This window comes from Megalopta genalis, chromosome 4 (assembly GCF_051020955.1).
Source record: "Megalopta genalis isolate 19385.01 chromosome 4, iyMegGena1_principal, whole genome shotgun sequence".
Classification (NCBI taxonomy): domain Eukaryota; kingdom Metazoa; phylum Arthropoda; class Insecta; order Hymenoptera; family Halictidae; genus Megalopta; species Megalopta genalis.
In genome coordinates this window covers 25,480,500-25,503,860 of record NC_135016.1, presented here as the reverse complement: position 1 = coordinate 25,503,860, position 23,361 = coordinate 25,480,500, and the positions used below count along the sequence as shown (strand labels likewise).

Below are 23,361 nucleotides of genomic sequence, written 5' to 3'. Positions count from 1 at the left end.
TCTCGACGGTTAGCGGCGCGACCGCGGCAGGGTTAAGAAAACCTTCGTCCATCGGCGACGGTCGTGTCGATTCCACAAAGGAGACCGTCCGGTTCCCGAAAAGAGCTTCGAGGGTCTCGCGTGCTGGCGTGCAGGGCACACAACGGAGAGCCTGGCCGCGAATAGAAGCGGTTCAGGTGTAGTGGGGCACGCGAAGTGGTGGGAACGGATGGCCGAGGGGGTGGCGGCGGGTCCCCTGCGGTGAAACGGTGGCGGATGGTTCGGCGGACGACCGCCGTTGGGGCGCTGCAACCCGTCAGAACGTCAGTTCGCTATCGCACCGCGACACGGTCGGATCTCGCCTCGTAGCCGCCACGTACACACACGTACGGGGGTGGTACACACGCGCTCATTATCTCGTCACTGGTGATCTTCTCTACGAACGGTTGCACCTGTTTCGGGGCTAGTCGTCTCATCGGGTCCGTCGAGGGACCAGCGGGCCCGCGGCCGGGTCTACTCGAAATCGTTATCGGCATCCGCAACTCGCGGCCACGGTTAATTAACTTAACGTCGGTTCGTTTGAAAACCATCGGTGGATAATCACGCGCGGCCGACACGCAGGCCGACGATCGTTCGTCGATCTTCCGCGACGCGGAGTTAGTGGTCGACCGTAAGTTGTCGAGTGACACTGGAGGATCCTCGAAGGTGGTCCTCGCGAAAGACCGTCGCAATCTGTGCGGGAAGCGTGTGCCGTTCGAGCAGGATCGTGTGCTAGGTAACTAACTCGTCCGGGATATAACACTTGTTGGAGGATCGTTGGATCGTCGAGGTCCCGGGACGGCTGGATGGGCCCGACGATCTAGGATCGAGCGGACCGCCCTGGGCCTGGTGCGATGCTCGCGGGGGATCCTCGAATATGCGAGATCCGTGTGCACGGTTGATCGACGCACGTACGCGTAACCGTCGCGGGCCGCCGCCGCCGCCGAGGGGGTTTCAATTAAATCTCCCGCGAGGAAGGTCAAGTGCGCCGTGCGAGCGACATCCAGTTTTCAGTTTTAATTAAACCACCCCGGAGGACCGCTGTTATCGCGCTTGTGTTCGAGATTAATTAGCGACGGCGGGGACGAGGGCCCGCGCGCGCGGCAGGTGAGCAGCTGCGAGGAGGATATCGCCGCGGCGCTCCGCGGCGACAGCCGACCAGAAAGAATATACGGGGGCTTCTATTGTACCGCGGGATTTCGTCGGGAGTGTTGTTTCGCGCTCGAGCGAGCCGATCCATCAATCGGTCGGAAAATCGACGGGTCGACGGGCGGAGGAGGAACGGAACGGAACGGAACGGAGCAGCCGGTGTGCCTCGTGTGACGTTCGATTCGCGTGTGGTTCGCCGCTGCCTAGCTGGGAGACGAAGAAGCGGAGAGAGCTCGATCAGATTCGCCGTTAAACGGGTCGTTCGCGAGTGACAAATTGTGTCATTGTGTACGGGACTCGGCACGTAACTCGCGGAGGCGGCGAGCAGCGGGAGAGAAGCGAGACGGGGAGGAGAGCTAGTGGTGAGAGGATAAAAAGAGGAGAGAAGAAAGTGCGAGAGCGGGTTCCCGGTGTCGGCCGTCGCAGCATCCGTGAACGTCGCAAGTTCAAGGGATGAGAGCGACGCAGCCACGGCAATAGGTAAGACGAACAACCGTGTTTTTCTATTCGAGCAGGCTCGTTGCCAGACGATCGATGCGTGGCCGGGAAACTAGCGAGGGACATTCATTGCCAATTTCTTTTTCACTTCGATCGCACCGCCGCATCAAACTCGATCCCGCTACGCGGCGAGCAAAGGCCGTTGCTCCAGTTGCTCCGGCGATGAAACGAGACCTCGGGCTTCGCTCGGCATCCGGCGCGTAATTTACAAGCATCAACCAAGAAATTTTGAATCCGCCTCCCCTTCCATCGGCGCTTTGTTTGCGGAACCCAGATACTTTCGCTCGTGCATCGCGCTACGTAAACGTTGTCGTTTCTCTATTTGTCCTCGGAAATGATGGATTAATGCTCGCGCGACCCTGTCGCGGATGCGCCGAGCTCTGTCAACTTTGCCTGTCGAGACGTCAGAAAATTTTAACCGCTCGGCCTTTGCGAATCGAAAACAAAGGGGTTAGAGAAATTCGACGATTTTTACGTTTAAACGTCGGCTGGTTCTTCGGTGCTGTTTCGACGTACTTTTGCTTGCTTCTTGAAAAGTGGCATGTTCCGAGCGTCGTTCTATCAATTTTCAACAATGCAAGCGGTCTCGTTAGAATTTCGTCTCATCCGAGATAATACGATTTCCCCATCGTATAGCGTTTTTATCATTGCATCGACTCGGCGTGCAACCGAACCAGGGAACAAAAGGAACGGAATAGGGTTAATTATTATGCGAGGGTCGCGGTATCGGTGTTGCGCTAATTGAATTCTTTTGTGGGCTCGGATCGTTTGAGGAAAAGTGCCGCGAAGAGATAGCAAATAACAAATTTCGAAACAAAAGTGGAGGATAGAATTGCATAATTTGTTTCGTAGAAAGCTGAACAAGGCTGAATGATACGCGATCTAAATAAATGCATCGAACAACTAATTTAATTGGACCGCAATATTTGTTTGCGTTCAATGCGAAACGATGAAACTATAAAATAAACGGTTCGCGCGAAGTAAAGTAACGTTGAACGATCGCACGTCCGATTAACAGCAGACCATTCCACTTAGCGCGTGCATCGACGACGCGCAGTCTTTTCAATCATTCAAATGACGTTTTCTTCATTGGAAGCCTCTTTGCCCTTAAGCTTAGCTCGCGTTTACAGCAAATATTGGCTTCGCTGTACTTATAACAAGATAAGTATCTGCGCTTTAACGTTACGTAGGCTGTTACGAATGATCGATTAATAGCGCAGTGACAGGTTGAATTAATGGATTATCGTACACAAGCTTTCATGTTTTTTAGCGAAACGATCGTACAACATTGTGTCGGCAATCGTGACTTTACACGTGTACGTGTTAACAGTCGTTTGAATAAAAATATAAATTAATTGCGCGAACAAGTGATACGATTGCTTCGCTATTTAAAATGGTGTGGAGCAGCGTGACCGATTTGTCGCGCTTTAAAAACGAGACTGGAAGATTCGACGATTCATCTGAGCGTGTTTTACAAAAAAAAGTACTCTCAGCTTATAGTTATTACAAATGCATGCCTAATTAAGGCAGACCTGTCGAGGAAGACGCGTGGAAGGCTCCAGTCTGCGAAATGATCGATACGCCTCTTATTTTCGTTTATTCATTATCTGACCTGTCCCATCTGCGCAGGTGAAATTACGTAAATGGATTACGTGAACATTTACGGTATTTATGGGCGCATGAAAAACTGTTTTACAGGGTGTTCTTTGGTATTTATGATATCGAGGCCCGCGGATAGAAACATCTTCATTAACAGAATCGGTGTAAGTATGTTAACAAAAGCATTATCCAACATCGGTGACGTTGTATTTTTGTCTCTCGATAGCATAAAAACTGAAGTTACTTTAAAAAAATGCTTCAGAAAAATATTACTACTTCTTTTTTACGTAGAACAAGATTCTAGAATAAAAACTATACCATTCTATTTAAAAAATAGGTTTGACCCTCGTATTTGATCACCCGTCACAAAATTATTGTTACCATATCTTATTACCGACTTTTTTACTATCGTTAAATGCGATCGAGTTATTCAGGTTACCTGTTTTAAATGGCTCACTCTGTATGCATACATTACAGAGATAATATCAAATTCAAGTTAAATGTTTTGAATAAAACGATCAACCAAAATCATGCTTTTTCCGTTTAAAACGTCTGTTTCAAAACTTGTTATTTCGATAGATCGTAATCCATCTTTCAGACTGTCAACTTTTAACAATTTCGTACAGTTGTCAAAATATTCTTGTATTTCAAGAAAACAGTCACCGAGAATTTGCTATACAAAGGAAAAAGCAACAGCGAGCGGTAATCAGAAATTATATAACAACAGTTGTACATTTCAGTTAATTAATAAAAGATTAGTTTGGCTTGTTTGGACCGAATTAAGTAATTTATAGATCGATTTATGACAAGTCTGGGACAGAATGTTTCTGTAATCGCGCGCTAGAAATAGTGTATCACCGATTCGCGGCTGATTGCCGATTAGCAGTAAATGCAGAATGAACGGACGAGACGAGTTCGCGTCTGCAATTTCCGCGAATGAATGCGCGGGATCCCCAGTCATGTTAATAACATTAAAACGCCTGCTTTGGCGGTCGCATTATGCTGCAGCGCTATCTTCGCGCGGAAGAACGTTCGTTTGGACGATTAATTTTGTGAACTGCCGATTTACGGAAGCGTTGAACTGCGTTAACGTGCCGCCGCAATGGCCGCCACGCGCTTAAACTTCGCTCGCTTTACGAAACGCTTCGAAAGACTCTATTTCATTGCGCTCTATTTACGGATGCGCCGGCGTGCGCGGCGATTCGCTGCTCGAACTCCCAATGGCGAGCAAAGGATCCTTGACCTTTCCTCGAACCGTTGATCGCTATGCCACTATCGCTTGCGAGCTTTCAAAACTATTTAATTCTTAGTGCTGAGCAATTCTGGTATTGCGTCCGTGCAAGCTTATCACTGAATCTATCGAGCGAGAATTACCGGTTGCGCATCTTTTGTTTTATCGTTGCTGGAACGTTAAAGACTGTCCCATAAAAAATGATCGAATAAATTTTTTAATCCAGGCATACGTTATAATAAAGGTGGTTAGTTGCAATAATGCGCGTCGGTTAGTTTTAAAACTCGGTAGGTTTAGTGTTAATGCATTGCTAAAAATTGAAATGCATGAACGAGTTACAGCGTGATCCTTATTTTTCAACTGTTCGTGCTGCGGTTGCGTTAAAATTTAAACGTTTTGCTAATTTTATTTAATTTTCAAACGTGATTGTATTTCGTTGTATTAAAAATATCGTGAAACATTTTCGACTATTTCGTGTATTATTTCCGAAAGTATACAGAATATTTAAAATTTGATTCTCCGTTAAATATAGCACACGATGCAGAATATTACACGCAGGAATACATCGAACCTGGATACATCGCTTTTAACGAAATTTCTGTGAGAGGCAGTTTCGGGGAAAATATTTTATACATATTTCATTATCGGTCATCGTGCACGTTGAAAAGGTGAACACAGCCCTTAAATGTTTACATTTTTTTATTAAATTATTATTATTCTTCGGAACGCGTGAATTTTTTAATTTGTTCGAAAGTATCTTTCATTACGCATTCTCCGAATTTCTTTAAGGCAACAACTTATGGTAATTTTGATCCGAGTGCTACGGTTTCGAATTGTTTCCGTTATCGTGAGGAGCAGGCAGTGTTTGATGCCGGATGTTAGAAAAGTTTCGGTAGCTCCAAGAAACGTGATAATTTTTGAAGCGTTATCTGAAATGCGATTATATTTTCCCTCGGAGTTGTTTCAAGTTCTCCGAGTCTCGAAAGCCTCGATCTTATATGCAGATGCATACAGAATGCGACATTGATGACGATGGCTCGCATTATCTTCTTAATATCCTCTTACCCGTTTAAATGTCCGCGTAATACACAAGCGTTTCAGTTTCTCGAAACTTTTATAGAACTCCCGAGATTTTGAATATTTTCAAGCTTATCGCACTCTCGGATTCGTTATGGACATTCGCGTTTCTGTATAATTGTGTGCTCGTTTGAAACTGTTTTCGAAGACCGAGACAGTTCTCTTCCGTCTTCGTAAAATACTTGATAAAAGTTATTCATCGATCATTCGCTGACTAGTAAAAAAATTTAGTAATCGTTGTTCATACATATTCTTCGTAAAATACTTGATAAAAGTTATTCATCAATCATTCACTGACTAGTAAAAAAATTTAATAATCGTTGTTCATACGTATATTCTAAGATTATGCACTTACGTGCATATGCGTAACTCGGTAATCACGTTTTCCTCATTGCGAGAGACAAAGTATCGTAATTCAGGGTTAAGTTAATTTATTGGTAACTTTATCATTTGTTTCACTCGTCTCTTTAACATTTCGGCACGCGTAGATTAAATTTTGAGACCCGAGTCAAAATGTTCGAAACGCGATTTTAACCCGATCATTTGTCAGGAAATTCGAGAACCGTGACAAACGCGATTTAAGAGAAACGTCTGCTTAGATTTCATACGCATCGATCTTGTGGAATTCGAATTTCCGGCTCGCGTCGAGGAAACAGAAGGACGGAAACGCTAATTTCGAAATATCTTGTAACGTCTAACGAGATCCGCTTTTCATTTTTCGCCGATCATCTACAATGGAAGTTACTGCACCGGGGATGGTTCGCTGGAACTAATCAGGCAGGCATAAATGCTACATTATGGTCTTTGTTTTTGCGCCACGCGGTAACGAGGTCACGGGATTTTCGCCGGTTATTCTCGTCCGGCGGATAAAATAGTGAAACAAAAAGACGCGGACCTTTTTCAAACATATTCACGCTGATGAAATTTTACATGTAGAAATGGGGAAAGTTCGCGGAATTAGACGGGGCGCGAGCAAAAAGTTAGCCGGCGCAGAATGCTTCGCGAACCGGAGAAAGTAAAATTATGTGGCATAAAAAAGATTTTGATAACCGGTGACGCATGCACCGTGATATCTCTCGGTGCGTTGTTCGCGATTTGGCTCGCGTTGGTCAAAATATCGTTAATAGTATCGCAAATAATAGGGGCGCAGCTGCGTCCTTTGTGAACCCCGAGCTCTGCGCGTGGTTTAAACGCAGAACTAGAGCGAGAGAGAATTTTTTCGTATCAATGTTCCTGGCGATTCGTTTTTCCCCTTTCGTAAATGAAATTCGAGTAAATACCCTGTGAAGAAGGATGAGAACGTATCCTCGCTCTTAGCGCATTTAAATTCTGTCGAGGGAACGCGAATAATCTCGCGTTCATCTTCAGAAACGGAGAACGCGTCTCTTCTGCGTGACTTTCTTCGTCTTGAAATAATCTTTTTCAAGAGCAACGTGAAATTATTTTCCGCTCGAGGCAGAGATTTTCGTTCTAAGTAAACATTGAATATTAACAACATCACGTGCTTCTTTTGCCAACGAATGTACCGCTTTTAGGGTTGTTAAATTATATTAATTAATTATTAAACATACGAAACAATTATCATTAGACTGCGGCCCTTTATACAGAACAAAAATTGTCTACCTCGATTGCCATGAACAGAAGATAAATAAATATATATTTTCTCTGCTGATAAATTTACTAAGTTGAAAATAATATAACAGTAGTTTTGTAAACTGTTAACTGTTTCCATTGTTCCAAGTTTCATGTACTCAATTTTCTCATAAATCCATAAAATCGGCTTTCAACTGATTATCAACTTTATTTATCGTGATTCATTGAATTTCTTGCAAATATTAGCATCGACTGGACATTAAATCGTGTAAATATGATCAGAGGTATATATTAGTATCCATGTAAATATAGTGTGATAATATTGACCGTAGAACAGCAAGATATTTTTTATGTGTGTAAATTAGCAACGCGTATCGTGTACACATATAATGTAAATTCGTTAAATTTGTTTTAGATATGGGTGTTCACGATATTATGAACTTATTCCGTAAAATGAAATATTTTCATTTCCTTGTCCGTCCTTAGAGAGGATTTTGAAATGAGTTTATCCGCTTTATGCCCAAAATGGCGAAAATGAGTATATGTCTCATTTAAAACAGCGGCGACATTAAAAATTTCTCATTTTTCGCGGCGTGTCATAAAATAAAAATTTTCATAAACATTCGTTGCCTATGCTGATGTCGCCCGTTCATTGCGAACGTATATCTATTATCAAATTTCGGTATTTATAAGCGCAAACTATTGAGTTGGCAACTAAGTAATCGCCGATTTGTTTAATGAAATAAAAAATTTCTTTTTACTTGGAACGAAGTTTAATCTGTAATGTATTTTCCATTTTGTTCGATGACCTTTTGCCGTCTCTCTGACAACTTGAAAATTCCACGCTCGTAGAAAGTCTGATCCTTTCCGGCCAAAAACTGAGTTAAGTGAGATTTTACAGCGTCGTCATCACATTAAAAGTTTTACCACGAAGGGAGTTGTCCAGGGATCGAAATAAGTGGTAATCCGATGGCGCGAGATCAGGGCTATATGGTGGGTGTAACATCAATTCCCAACCAATATCCATCAATTTTTGCCGAGTGGACAAAGACGTGTGCGGTCTAGCATTGTTCTGCTGGAAAATGACCCCTTTACGATTAACCAATTCTGGTCGCTTTTCCTTGACCGCTGCATTCAATTTGTCTAGTTGGTAATATTCATGGATAATAAAAAATAACATAATAATAATAATAATAATAATAATAATAATAATAATAATTTTATGATATAACATTTACGGATATCATAAAAATGGGAGTGAGAGGCATCTATAACTGAAATCGGCAATTACTTAGTTGCCAACCCAATAGTATTTTTCTAGGAGCGATACGAACTGAACAGTATTCGTATCTAATAAATACGATTTCATGAGATCGCGACATGTTAGAATCGAAATTCTATGGTATGCCAGGTTGTAGGCTAAATGGATACTAAAACATAAAATGTTTGAGTGTCCGAGCGAACTCAAAAGCGAACGGATATTTTAACAACAACAATCTTTTATACGGGATGGATCCATAAAAATTAACATCCCGTACGATTGTGTGAAATTAAATTTATTGAGCGGCATTAGTAGCAAACGTGCGAAAAAGTGAGTTACGACAGAAGCGAGTCGATTAAGTATACGAAACCGTAAAATTACGCACAGAATTTAAAAACATCATAATATCATTGTCGTTTTAATAATCTTGCACGAAGATGTACAATTTTATCGATTCTCCATCTTCTATGATTGACATAAAAAACTATTATCTTAGCATATCCTATACCGCAGTTTAGTTATACACTAACATATATTATCAATTCTTTTGTTTGCCAATCAAATGTATAAATTCAATGTTCAACATTTTAACAGTATCGAAAGAGTGAATAGGAACTCCACGATATTTTTAGAACAGCATAAAACATTGTTAAAAGAATAATAGCAAAAGAATTCTGCCTGTGAGCCCGGCTGCTAACGCAAGGGTTAATGCAACATTGTTGCTACCAAAAGAGGGTAAAATATTCTTAAAAAAAAAATAAAGGAATTGTTCGTTCCCCAGGAATAAAAAATGGTCTTTATACGAGGTTCGACACCCTGGTTCCACTTTCTCGAACATGCCTCGTCAACTTTCCCTTCGCTAACATTTACCTTTCGTATTCTTCGTTGGCCGGCATTGTTGTCGCCTGGTATTTGCAGCTCTTTGTTCTTCCGGTTCCACCTTGTCCACCCCGATGACCGTTGTTCCCGTCAAAGGGACCTCCACGCCTACGCTTCGAGCCGAACGAGTGTCGCGTGTGATTTGAATAAATGGACACCGTCGCGGACCTCGAGTTCGCGGGGGGTTGGAGGACTCTAGGGAGATGACGACGACACCAGACCTAAAGCTGCGTCCCCACTGACTCGGCATTTGCCAATAGCGAACACTTCGGTTTCAGCAGTGTGACTTCGATCGTCGTTTGGCGTGCTGCTCATTCTCATTTCTCGATGAACTGTCGATCTTTATGCAAAATAAAAATTATATTGAACTAAAGCTAAGTAAAAACGTATTTCTTCTTTTAACAGTGTCGATCGCGATTGAAAATAATGTAACAGCGTCTTGAAATTCTTCGAATACTTTCGCTATTCTCTATTTCTCTTATCGATGTTTGCAATAAATACATAAAATCCGCTGTCCACCGATCAATCGCTTAACACGTTCCGTGCCGAGCTTTTTTTACTCGAATCTTCACACTTTGATATTTGACTAAAACTTGATGTATTACGTGCAATTATTAATTCTCGTACACATAACAACGTAACAAAAACTTATCAACGCCCATTCTTGCGGTGGAAATTGATTCTTCGGTTCTAAATTTCTTGTAAACAATTTGTTCAGTTCACTAAGTAAACATGCAAGCGTGTACCATCGATGGTACACGTGGCACGGAACGTGTTAACCACTGCGCTACGATCGGCAATTACTTAGTTGCCAACCCAATAAATTCAATCTCATAATTTTCACGGAGTAACGCATTTTGCTAGTGTTCATATAGAATATATGTACATAGATGCAACGGCGGATTAGAAATTCGTTGACAATGTCCAAGACTGACTTCGACGATTGACAAACGCCGAGACAATGGGGTCGCAGATTAACGCAGGACATAACCGAGAAAACCGTCGGCCGTTCCGTCTCGATCGCTGGAACCGACGCGACGAGGACATCGCGCGTCGCGCGGATTCGCCCCGAGCTTGACGCTATCTCAACGTGACGAATGAGCAGCTTTTCGAGATCGTTTCGTAACCCTTGGAACCGTGGCGGGGATGGGACGGCGACATCGGAAATCATCCGCCTGTTCCTTGAAAATTCTCGGACGGAATTCACGGGGAACCGTGTCCTCGCGTATCTTCTCCCTCGAGCGAACGGGAATTTTTCCCGGCGCGGCGGGGAGCTTGTAAATTGGGACGATTATTTTCACAGAAGTGAGATTTCCAGGCACTTTATGCGAATCTCTGCTTTGTTTTATCGCTCGCCTTCTCGAGATTCAGACACCGGAACACGGAGAATTCTTGCCAAACGGAAATTGTGAAATTAATATCCGTTCTTGTTTTTCTGGGAATCTCCTCGGCACTTTTTTTGTGGCGAGGTTCATCTGAATATTGTTTGCGAAGTAGAGATGCAATGGTGGCAGAGTTGGGCAAAAAACCGAATGGTAATTTATCTGGTTAACAATTGATTCGAGTAAGATTTGATTCGAATAAGATTTGATTCGAATAAGATTTGATTCGGATAAGAATTGATTCGAATAAGATTTGATTCGAGTAAGATTTGATTCGGATAAGAATTGATTCGAATAAGAATTGATTCGAATAAGATTTGATTCGAATGAGAATTTATTCGAATAAGATTCGATTCGAATACGATTTTATTCGGATAACAATTCATCCGAATAACATTTTATTCGAATAAGAATTTATTCGTACAGGAATTCATACGGAAAATAAGCGATTTCAATAAAAATGATAGGATACGAGGCATTTTGTTAATATCTCATTGATTTATTTTTTCCATATTACTTTTTAGAATTAACTTTTTTTAAATGTTGCACGAGTTTGTCTAGTCAGCGTTTGTGTTTGTACGACGTCAGACGTCGGTCGAATAGACCAATATCGGATCCACTGTGATTGCTTCTGCAGTTATTGATTCTTTTAATTTCGGATCTTTTACAAAACTGTTCCTTTTCCAATATCCTCGAGAATACTTAATTTGTAGCAATTCGCTATGTTTTCTAATTCGTTGATCTACACCGAATGACATACAACGACGGTAAAATCGTTATTCCTGATTTTAGCGTCAGATTGGCTTTCGGATCCAGTTCATAAATTATTCGACACACACACAGTAGAATACGACGTAGATCGTGACGATCGCAGAACATAAATCGATCGAAATTTATATTGCAAAATCATCGAACTAGAGCCAGAATTATACTTTAGTTTTTAATAATTTACGATGCTTCGGATTATTTGGCGATTGCTTTTATTTTTATTTTATTTTTCGATTGCGTAGTAAAAAAGATAAATGCAAGCGAAAAGTAGTAATATCGAATACGCTACGCTTTGGAAGTATAAAACGAAATTGTTTCACCCGAAGGAAGGTTAAGAGAATCTCGTAAAGAATGGACGGTGTTATAAGCTCTTATCCGGCAAAGAGATGGGAACAGTAGAAAAAATTGTGGGTATAGGGTTTAATAAAACTAAATATATGGAAGATGCAAGAAGATAGCGTAGACAGAAATTGTACTATAGTTGTATTTGTTTAACGTTGTATCCTATGTTGCTCGAAAGTCAGCTATATTTTTCTTTGAAATTGCACGATCTGTTCTTTATTTTAAAGCATATTGTACCAGCGTGACGTAGCCTTGGAACAACTTTACACGGAACACGAAGTTTACAAAAATTTCTTTCCGATTACGTTGAAACCAACAGAACGAAGAAAATGAATATTCTCCGCAACATTCTTCCAGAATGTAAATTTAAATTAAGTTCCGCAGTTCGATTATGACGTTCATTTATTTTCGAACTAGTTTCACAATTTCTGGACGAATTTGTTGTTTTCCAGGGATTCGAACTCATAGTGTACTCGATCAATGATTCAGTGCTGTCTGAATAGTTTACGATTTGTCCGAAAACATGATCGCAAATTCTATCGACGACAACATGAAATCGTTACAAAATTCATGGCGAGAAATAAAAAATTTATCGACGAAAGTGCAACGATATGATTCCGTAATCATTTCATGGAATACAGCTCAAATTCTCGTTTTTTTTTCAATTCACTACTCTGTTTTAGAATTTCGTTTCTTAATTTACGTTCCTCTCTGGATCCTCCAAATATCAGATTTTACAAATCTTTTTTATCGCTTCCATCCGAAGCTTTACGAAATTACATCAACATCGATATTTTTCGCTGTGGACGCGCGCACGACTCTATCGGCCGGCAATAAAAAAGTTAAGAGAGAGAGAGAGAGATAAAATATCGACTTCGATTCTACTTGTTGCGGGCGGAGTTGCAATTACGAGTATCGTGAAATCCTAAATTGCTTTATTCCAAGACAAAAAAAAACGATCCCGAAACTCGGCGCTTCGAATTTATTTTCGTCTATTACGCGAACCGCATCGGGAGAGCCAAAATGGCAGCCGAGAGGAAAAGCAGAAAAGATACGTGGCCGGAGCCATCGCGAGAGTGCAGAAAGCGGAAAGAAAGAATGCGCTAGAAGGTAAACTAGGAACCGTGAGATTAGAAAGAGTAATAGAAGGAAAGGAAACGATGCGATGCGGAGCATCGAGGAGCGAGCAGGAGAGATAAGTGAACAGCGGAGCAAAAGAGATTTAGGATGGAGGAGCGAAAGAGAGGACGCAAGAAAGCGCGCGCGCGCGGGGGGTGGCGGGAAGACGGGAGAATTAGACAAAAAAGAGTTACAGAAAGGGGGAAGGAGCGAGGAAAGCTATCACTCTATCCGCCGCCGACTACTTTCGCGAGCCGCACACAACCGAACCGGCCCTTCAGACTCGCGTTTCCCTACTAGTTCCCGGCTCCTTTCATCCGGGGGTTCGCTTTTACTTTATGCGCCGGTTCTGCGCCGACTATCTATATGGTCGCGCGTCGTGTGCCACGAAAACCCGAAATTCCGCTTTGCCGGAGCTTCCCGCGAGACGTCGCCGCTCGATTCGCGCGTTGCTTTGCGCCGAAATTCCCGGCGAGACCGCGGTCAACGCGTCGCGACGACGGGCGCCGATTTCGCGGGGCCGAAAGTTTTCTTCGCGGCGACCCCTCGTATTCCCGGCAACGCCGACCGATTCTGCGAACTGGGTGCGGAACACTCTTTCCTGGCCAGAGACCGGGAAAATGGGGTGCGGGAAATTTGTTCACGGTTTAATTAGATCGAGCGAACGCGTCGCCCTACGATTTAATAGACCCTTTTTTTTGAAATACCGACGATTAACGACCGAGGATCAACTAATAAATTTTTCAATGTCGAGATGGAGAACTGCGGCGTCGCTCCGGAATTTGAACATGCGTCTGGTCCAATTGCGAATTGCTCGGGAATTTTGCGATTAATCGTTGATTCGTTAAATTACGACGGAGGAACTTTACCTTTCGGTATTAACGTTTTACGCTGTGACGTATTGTTGGGTCCGTTGCGAAGATTTTGAACAGAATCTATTAAGTGTAGTCGTCATTTATCTATATTAAATCGAAATAAGATCTATTTTTACTGTTATTGATAATTGACCGTAGGAGTGACTACAGACATACAATAAATATAAATTTTCTTACTTTATTTAAGAATGTGATAACGACAAAGAGATTGTGGTTACGGTTCAATAACTTTTAAATAAGTATTACATTATTTTCAGCTTACTAAATTTATTCAGAGAAGAAACATGTATATTTGATTTTATTTATATTTGGCTCTTATCTTTTGCTATTATCGCAGACAATTTTTCTTTTGCATAAAAAAAGTCGTAGTTTAACACGTTCCGTGCCACGTGTACCATCGATGGTACACGCTTGCATGTTTACTTAGTGAACTGAACAAATTGTTTACAAGAAATTTAGAACCGAAGAATCAATTTCCACCGCAAGAATGGGCGTTGATAAGTTTTTGTTACGTTGTTATGTGTACGAGAATTAATAATTGCACGTAATACATCAAGTTTTAGTAAAATATCAAAGTGTGAAGATTCGAGTAAAAAAAGCTCGGCACGGAACGTGTTAATGATGACGATCATATTTAATAAGGTTGTTTATCGAACAAATCGTTTCGAGGGCAAAAGGTGTGAAGCAAGACAAATGAAGACGACCGTTTAGTTCGAACAATGAGGGAAAGAGTCAGTAGAGTGAGCCTTTGCAGTGGCGCGTCGTAAATAATATGGCATCCGCGAAAGCCACTTTAGTGGCGCGTCGTACCTAAGAGGTTAATTCACCCGCAGAAATGTACGTGTTTCAGTTGCGCCGCTAGAAAAACTTTCCAACATCGGTTCGGTTTCTAATATCTGGCGGAACGAAACGTTTTCCATCCGATCAAAACAATCCAGCATCTCGCGTGTTCGAGGAAAGTGATGCGTGATGTTGACTCGAGCCACACACGTAGCTACTCATCGCGCAGCACCGTTCAACTGTCTGACCTGACAGTTTCGCGTTTCGTTCTCTCCTAGCATCAGCGAACGACAGCCGGTTCTGCCGGTAGAATTGAAACGGGCCGACAGACGAACGGAAAGACGAAGCGTGAGAGGCGAGCACTTTGCCAACCGAGGAAACAAAGTGGATGGACTATCCGTCTCATTGTCTTTCACTTACGTTCCGCGCGCGAGCCAACCGATTTCCCATTTTTACGGTAAATCAGGAAAACTCTGTTCGCGCACGGATATGTTAGATCGCTGCGAGGGCTTGTTGCTCGAACCTACTCAAAATCATTCGACTTTAACCTCTTAGGCACGGCTGAATTCTGCGCGGGCTGTTCACTCTGTACGGCAGAATTTGACGCGAATTACGCGTAAACGATACAGCACTGCAATGTGCGACACTGACGCGTCATAAACAAAGACTATATATTCTGTCTGTACAGGGTGTCCCAAAAATGTCTCGCAATCCGAGAATGGGAGGTTCCTGAGGTAATTTGAAGTAAGTTTGTCCTTGGCGAAAATGCGATCCATGGCTTTGTTTACGAGTTATTGAGGAAAAAGAGTGACCAATGAGAGGTGAGATATGCTGGCGCAAGGCGGCCGAGCCAGTGAGTGGAACTGAGCTTCGTGCGCTCATTGGCTCGGCCGTCAATCGCTAGGCGAGCTCGCCTCTCATTGGTAGATGTTTTTCGTTAATAACTCGTAAACAAAGCCACAGATTGCATTTTCGCAAAGGAAAAAGTTACTTGGAATGATCTCAGCTACCCCATATTTCCGTAACGCGAGACATTTTTGGGACATCCTGTATATTATTAACAATGTTGTAAAACGTTGCGAGGGAAAAGGTGTGAAGCAAGACAAATGAAGACGATCGTTTAGTTCGAATAATGAGCGAAAGAGTAAGTAGAATGAACCACTATAGTGGCGCGTCGTAAATAATATGACATCCGCGAAAGCCAGTTTAGTGGCGCATCGTACCTAAGAAGTTAATTCACCTGTAGAAATGTACGTGTTTCAGCCGCGTCGGTAGAAAAACTTTCCAACACCGGTTCGGTTTCTAATATCTCGGCCGCGGAACGAAACGTTTCCCATCCGATCGAAACAATCCAGCATCTCGCGTGTTGGAGGAAAGTGGCGCGTCGTAAATAATATGACATCCGCGAAAGCCATTTTAGTGGCGCGTCGTATCTAAGAGGTTAAGAACGAATGACTCGGGAAGAAAAGTGGATTTTCGATGGTGTTTCGATGGTGCGTCGATTGCGAAACTTGGATACATTTTGAGTGCATAGACGAAGGCAGCAACAGTTATTTTTATTTGTGACGTTCGTATACACGAGTGAAAGGTGTTTGTTCTGATGGTTATACGTGGACTGCGGATTCCACACATTTGCGACAAAAAATGAATAAGTGCAATTTAAAATAACAAACAGATTAGAAGAATTCGAGAGCACCGATACATTGGTTTCAATTGATTCAAATCGTTAAAAAAAAGGAAGTGCTTGGCTTCTGTTCGTTACAATCGGTGCAAAGAATTTTTATATTTTTATATAAATTCACGATCTACTCATAGTCCTTTTGCTGAGAGTATTAATTAGTTTTTAAAACGAACTCGGTAGTTGAGCAGTACGTCACCTTAAATCGTCACGTTAGAATACTTACTCTATACGAAAATTATTCCAACAGCTTTCAATAGTGCTGCTTATTTAGCCAATTTGATTATTCCGTTTCAAAAAGCTCTGCTAGATTTGCTCTTCTCTACTCGCAAATTTGCCTCGAACTTCAGAAGTATCGAACGATGCGTCGAGATTTTTGCGAGACACGATATTCAATGCGCCGTCATATTTTATTGTCCGACTGTGCGAAATAAAACGCCGAATCCACGGAACAAAAAGGTGATTTTTTTTTACTTTTAAACGAAACAACGAATTCCCTTTTTTTATGTGCGCCGGTGATTATTGAAGTGGTCGCGCGTATCTCGTTCTAGATATTTCGATATTTGCATACGAGCACGTTCAAAAATACTTCTCCATCACAGAACGAAATATTCCGTAAAAACCACTAATCTGTTTGTATGCTGTTCCACTATTTTATATGTAACCGCGTCATTTCTACGGATTTAATGACAAAATTGATAGCTAAAATGCCAGAATTAGTAAAACAAGTTTTAAGAGCACGCAGCGAGTACATCGAAAAAAAGAAACTTCAATTGCTTTTTCATTATTGGTTAAATATTAAATACAGCAATATTATTATGGTTAATTATGGTTAATAATATTATATAATTATTATATATATATATATATAATAATAATAATATAATTATATATTATATTATTATGGTAATTATTATGGTTAGATATTAAATATTGATAAAATATGTCCTCTAATATAGTACAAATTGTAGATAGCTATCTTAATTAAGGAAGCGTAATTGACTTTTGATAGCCTTCTGCTTCTTTATCATTATTATTTTGAGAAACGTCGACAGAATTGAAAATTGAAACGAAAATGATCTTGCAGTAAAAAATTTGTTCTATGAAAGTGACGAAGACATAGGAGTGCACAAGATAAATGAAAAGTCCTATAGGAACAATAGAATATGCGAACATATAGAAAACACAGAAAAACGAATAGAAAACTGCATAAACGTATAAAGTTCGCTAAAAAAAGAAAATAAATAAGAGATTCGGTTGGTTTCTCGATGACAAGAATATCACATGGAACCTTCCAACGTCTGATACATATTCCTAACGCGGAATCAGCAGTTTATAGGAAATTGGCATTGTAGATGTAGGGTGGAGCGTGTGCAGCGTCGCGTTCAATTATTGGGTTGACAACAAAGTAATTGCCGATTTCAGTTATAGATGTCTCACGTTCCCATTTTTATGATATCCGTAAATATTATATTATAAAATTGTTATTATTATTATTATGTTATTTTTTATTATCCGTGAATGTTAGCAACTGGACAAATTGAATGCAGCGGTCAAGGAAAAGCGACCAGAATTGGTCGATCGTAAAGGTGTTATTTTCCAGCAGAACAATGCTAGGCCGCACACGTCTTTGTCCACTCGGCAAAAATTCATGGATATTGGTTGGAAATTGATGTTACACCCACCATATAGCCTTGATCTCGCGCCATCGGATTACCACTTATTTCGATCCCTGGACAACTCCCTTCGTGGTAAAACTTTTAATGACGATGACGCTGTAAAATCTCGCTTAACTCAGTTTTTGGCCGAAAAGGATCAGACTTTCTGCGAGCGTGGAATTTTCAAGTTGTCAGAGAGACGGCAAAAGGTCATCGAACAAAATGGAAAATACATTACAGATTAAACTTCGTTCCAAGTAAAAAGAAATTTTTTATTTCATTGAACAAATCGGCAATTACTTAGTTGCCAACCCAATAAATACGAGTAAACGTTGTCTGTTACGGGGATTGTGAACGCATGAGCGAGCCAGTAATATCTTAGAACGACACGTACATACATAGTTAATACAATGTGTCTCCTGCCCCTTTCAGCTACTCCCGACGTCCGAGAGGCACGTATTATGTGAGGTGAAACTTGCAACGAGGGAAACGAAGATGTCCGCCATCAGCGTGGCTGCATGGCTGCTCAGCGCCGTCGCTTTCGCCGCGATTAATAACGGTGAGTCCTATCGTACAACCTTTATTCGTTTCATTAATAATTACTGCACGCCGCGCACGTGAAACCGTAATTCAATTTCCTACGTTATACGACTCGACAATCGGCCGGTGTCGCTGCCGGATGATCCTGCATTTCTGGGGTACAAGACGAAATAAAGGGAGCAAAATGTTTTATGATTCGGAAATTAAGGGCGGAAGCAGAATTGCATCTACGTTTAATCACAAAATGTAATTGTTGTCTGAACCCGAATATTTTCAACCGTGACCGTTTTACGAAACAGTGGATAGCAATCGCTAGACTGTTGATCTTCGTGCAAATTCTGATTTTAGATAATCATTTTCTAAAGATCGGAAAAATTGCTCGTGTCGGTTAGTAAAATAAGTTTTAAGAGCACGCAGCGAGCACATCCAAGAAAAGAAACTTCAATTGCTTTTTCATTATTGGTTAAATATTAAATACGGTAATATTATGGTTATTATTATTATTATGGTTAGATATTAAATATTGGTAAAATATGTCCTCTAAAATACTACAAAGTGTAGATAGCTATCCTAATTAAGGAAGCGTATCATTATTTTGAGAAACATCGAGAGAATTGAAAATTGAAAAGAAAATTTTCTAAATATAATCATTTTCTAAGGATTGGAAAAATTGCTCGTGTCGGTTAGAATTTTAATTGTTGCGAACATGGAATAATAAGTGCAATTGATTCTCATGCACGTTTTCTAGCGTTATATACAATCTTGGATATACCATAAATGCACAATGATGATCGGCAGACTGATGATCGTTTTTCAGAGTTACTCATTTCTAAGTTACTCATTTTCAATAATCGTAAAACAGAACGTTTGCAATCGTTCATTTGGTTGGTGACGACAAATGTAATATTTAGTATAACATATTGAGTCGTCGAATGCCGAACTTGAAAAATACCATTTCTTTTATCTTTTCTTTACAAATATAAAAATCATTTGTCTGCAATCGAAGTACGTATCTATAGCGTTTATTCGCTTTTATTATAACTTTCCAAGAGAATCGACAAACCGTCTGTTCTCTGTCCTGTCACGTGCTTAATTCGGTCGTGCAACTACGAACTTGAAACATCAGCGTTGTGGGAAAATAGCAACGAATTAGAATTTCGGAACGGTCGCGTTTCACGGCGCTATGCCTGTCCGGCATGCGAGTGATAAGTTACTGGATAATCACTATTTTTCATTTTATCCGTTTTATATCGTAGGCTGTTGCCACGGCTATTATGCCGGTATTTCTTTCGCCACTTGTTTGGAGAACGTTCCTCGCGGATTTTAATTGGCGGCAGACATGCGAGCGATACGGTTTCGCCCCGCTATTTGAAGTCATAATTAGATAGCGGGATCATCGAGACTCGAGAAAACGCTCGCTTTTATCGAAGCTCGATAAGAACGGTATCGTAGAAAAGATTGCGAAGCGGGGAATTGTTCGATCGACATTTTTATCTCATTAAAGTCGTGTCGCTTTTTACTTGAAAAAGTAAACGCGTGCCTTAATTGTTGCTTGAGAAATATTTGCTGCGATGGCTTTTTGAAGAATGAAGAATAACAAACATCTAGAAATCGTAGAGATCAGTTTATCGACTAAATTAGCTAATTATTTGCGCGATCGAGACTGAAACGCTGAGATAAATGAATCATAATAATTCATAGGTGTTAAGTGCAACGTGCTCTAAACGTGACTAATGTGTATTGCCTTCTAAAAGCGACAAAAGCTCAAACACATTGAGATAATTCCCGTTATAAATGTTCTTTTACAAGAATCTCTCAAAGTGTTTCGATTAATGATGCAGGGGATATGCGTGGTTTTGTATTCCACTTCGAAAGCGTTCAACGGAATCACTCACATTTTTCCATTTTAACTTTGACGGCGTCAAATGGACATCGCGAAATGATGGAAGCAATAGCCACTTGAACAAATCAATAAAGTGAGCTGTGCGTTATACGATGTAACACGCGACATATTCAAACAACAATTTATTTTGATATACACTCTCTCCGAAGATTAAAGTGGCGAACACTGCAATTATTTTTGCATCCACAGAGTCAAATTAAAACTATTTATAAAAGGGCCGTCGAGACTCGATGAAATCGTCAACAAAATAGCCAATGACGAGATTGTGCTTTTGTATCAATATAAACAGAATTATAGTCTGATTCAATTATTAGATTCACTGTGTGTAACAGCAGTGTTAATTTGATAGCACATCATTAATATCTATTTCCTTAATTAATGCCTATTTATCAACTAAATTTTGTCGTCGTGTTGTGTGTCCATTAGTATTTTGACATCAAACAAATATAGAGGAATAATAACCTACAAGTAACATTATAATAATTTTGTTAATCAAACTAATATTAGTATAATACTTCATTTTTACATAGACGAAAAGCTTTATCATCTGTATCTTTATCATCATTATGTATTTGGACATCAAACAAATATAGAGGAATAATAACTTACGAGCAACACTATAATAATTTTGTTAATCAAACTAATATTAATACAATACTTCATTTTCACATAGACGAAAAGCTTTATCAATACAATGTCTAAATTTCTCTTCGTTTGTATTAGATTGTGTCCAGAATTGCTTTTTAAGGTTTCAATATTGATGCTTTTTTTTGTCGAATTTCCTTTACAATTTCTAGCTGCCAATCTCAAGCATTACAAATTTATTGAAATGAATGCATGTATCAGGCGAGCTCGGCCGAGGCGCGAGGCGGCTCAGCCAACCAGCGCGCGAAGCCCAGTTCCGCTCATTGGCTCGGCCGCCTAGCGCTAGGCGAGCTCGCTTGGCCAACCAGCGCGCGAAGCCCAGTTCCGCTCATTGGCTCGACCGCCTAGCGCCAGGCGAGCTTGCCTGGCCATTGACGCTCATTGGCTCGACCGTCTAGCGCTAGGCGAGCTCGCCTGGCCATTGACGCACATTGGCTTGGCCGTCTAGAGCCAGGCGAGCTCGCTTGGCCAACCAGCGCGCAAAGCTCAGTTCCGCTCATTGACTCGACCGCCTAGCGCTAGGCGAGCTCGCCTGGCCATTGACGCACATTGGCTTGGCCGTCTAGAGCCAGGCGAGCTCGCTTGGCCAACCAGCGCGCGAAGCTCAATTCCGTTCATTGGCTCGACTGCCTAGCGTCAGGCGAGTTCACCTGGCCACTGACGCTCATTGGTCAGCGTTTTTCGTTGATAACTCGTAAACGAAGCCGCGGATTGTATTTTCGCTAAGAAAGAAATTACTTCAAATGTTCTCAGGAACCTCTCTATTTCCAAATTACGAGACATTTTTGGAACATCTTGTATAATAACGTGATATTAAAAAGCCAACGAATTAAACGAATGAAAAATAAATAATCTGTTAGTACTTTCGGTGATATTCGCAAACGTGCAAATGTCTGGATGCTTTTGGACGGTATAATAAGTATTGCCAATATTCATGATCGATGCGTATATGTGTGTACACGTGTACAATAATATAAAAAAGCACCTTCATCTTATCGGAAAATCTCCATCGGTTTGGCCAACTCCGAAGAAAGTTATTTTCATTTGAGGAACATCCGAATTCTATTAATGGAAGTCGGCGTAGACGTGGGATATTCATGGTCGATGCGTAATTAAAATAACGCCAGCGGGACCACTGTTCGGTGTGTCCGGTAGCTTTTCATACCGCGGAAACTTCTCGGTCGCTCGAAAGTCGTTCACATTCAGCTTGGAATTCAAGAATGGCTCTTTCAAGTCGTTAAGGAACTTTCAAGTTCTTTTCTCGGTATTCCGGGCGTTCTTGCTGCGGCTCGGTTCGGCGCGGCTCGGCTCGTCTCGGCTCGGCGCGAGAGACCGGTCGGAAGAACGCTGACATTTCGAATGCAAGGTGAAGCAATTAGCGTTAACGGTGTTACAGTTGCAAAGTGATTTCCAAGCCGTGGCGGGAAGCCTGTGCTCGTCGCGACCAACAGGAAGCGGCTAGGGGTAGGGCGTCGCGTCGATCGCTTGGGCGGCGACGAAGACGACAACGGGCCTCGACAAGCGGGTTACGACGAGCTTTAACATTTCCTCGAGCGGGACATCGTAATTAAACATTCCGTTCCGCGAGGGCGCTCTCGACGGTCGCGCTAGATATCTAATTTAATTTTCTCGGCGGCCCGATGATATTAAGTCACGATTACGCCCGGAAATTATATGCTCCTCCCCATCGCCCTTATTATCTTTCTTCTCGTCGAAAAGCCGCGACGAAGTTGAATCTACAATTCAAATGTGCAGGCTTGACCTAGAACAAACGAACGGCCATCCCTCTCTCTCTTTCTCTCTCTCTCTCTTCCCTTCTACTTGGTTCTCTCTTCTCTTCTCTTCTTCCCGTTTTTTTTCCCTTCGCGATCGAGACACCGAGCTACTTCGTTCCGCGAGCCCGAGAAGAATAATTCCCGCGATGAACGTGCACCTTTTCGTTTCTGATCTCTCCGCTCTGTTCTCTCTGTGTACCAGAGACTGCAGAGACCATCCAGGAATTTCGTGTCCTCGCATATCGAATTGTAGGGGCTCGTCAGCGCCGAGCCTGGAGGGATGCGGCGCACAATGATCCCCCAAATCAAAGTGCGTACGTTTGTTTGATGATACACGTCTGCACGCGCTCGAGCAACCCCGATTCGCTCCCTCCGAGGGTGGGAATGTAAATAACGACGAATCAGGGTTGCCGTGATGTATTCGAGATTTATCCACGGATCCACAAGGTCGCATAATCGCAATGCACCCGCGAGACTGGTTTCACCGCGACCGGCCCGCGTTAATTCAAATATTATCTTTTTTGCGGCATTCGATCCTGAATATGTACGATGTAACATGGATTGACCGAACTATTGTACTGAGATAAATAG

General features: G+C 41.7%; 1 protein-coding gene across 2 annotated transcripts in view; it reads left to right on the top strand.

The window, feature by feature from the left end:
- Positions 1–321: 321 nt before the first annotated feature.
- LOC117222986 (zwei Ig domain protein zig-8) overlaps positions 322–23,361 on the top strand; it is a 746,648-nt gene continuing 723,608 nt past the window's right edge. For both annotated transcript variants that reach the window (XM_033475066.2, XM_033475065.2), the window contains exons 1-2: positions 322–1,647; positions 18,340–18,466. In XM_033475066.2, coding sequence (XP_033330957.1) covers positions 18,403–18,466 — 64 coding nt within the window. In that variant the 5' untranslated portion in view covers positions 322–1,647; positions 18,340–18,402. The remainder of the gene's footprint in view (positions 1,648–18,339; positions 18,467–23,361) is intronic.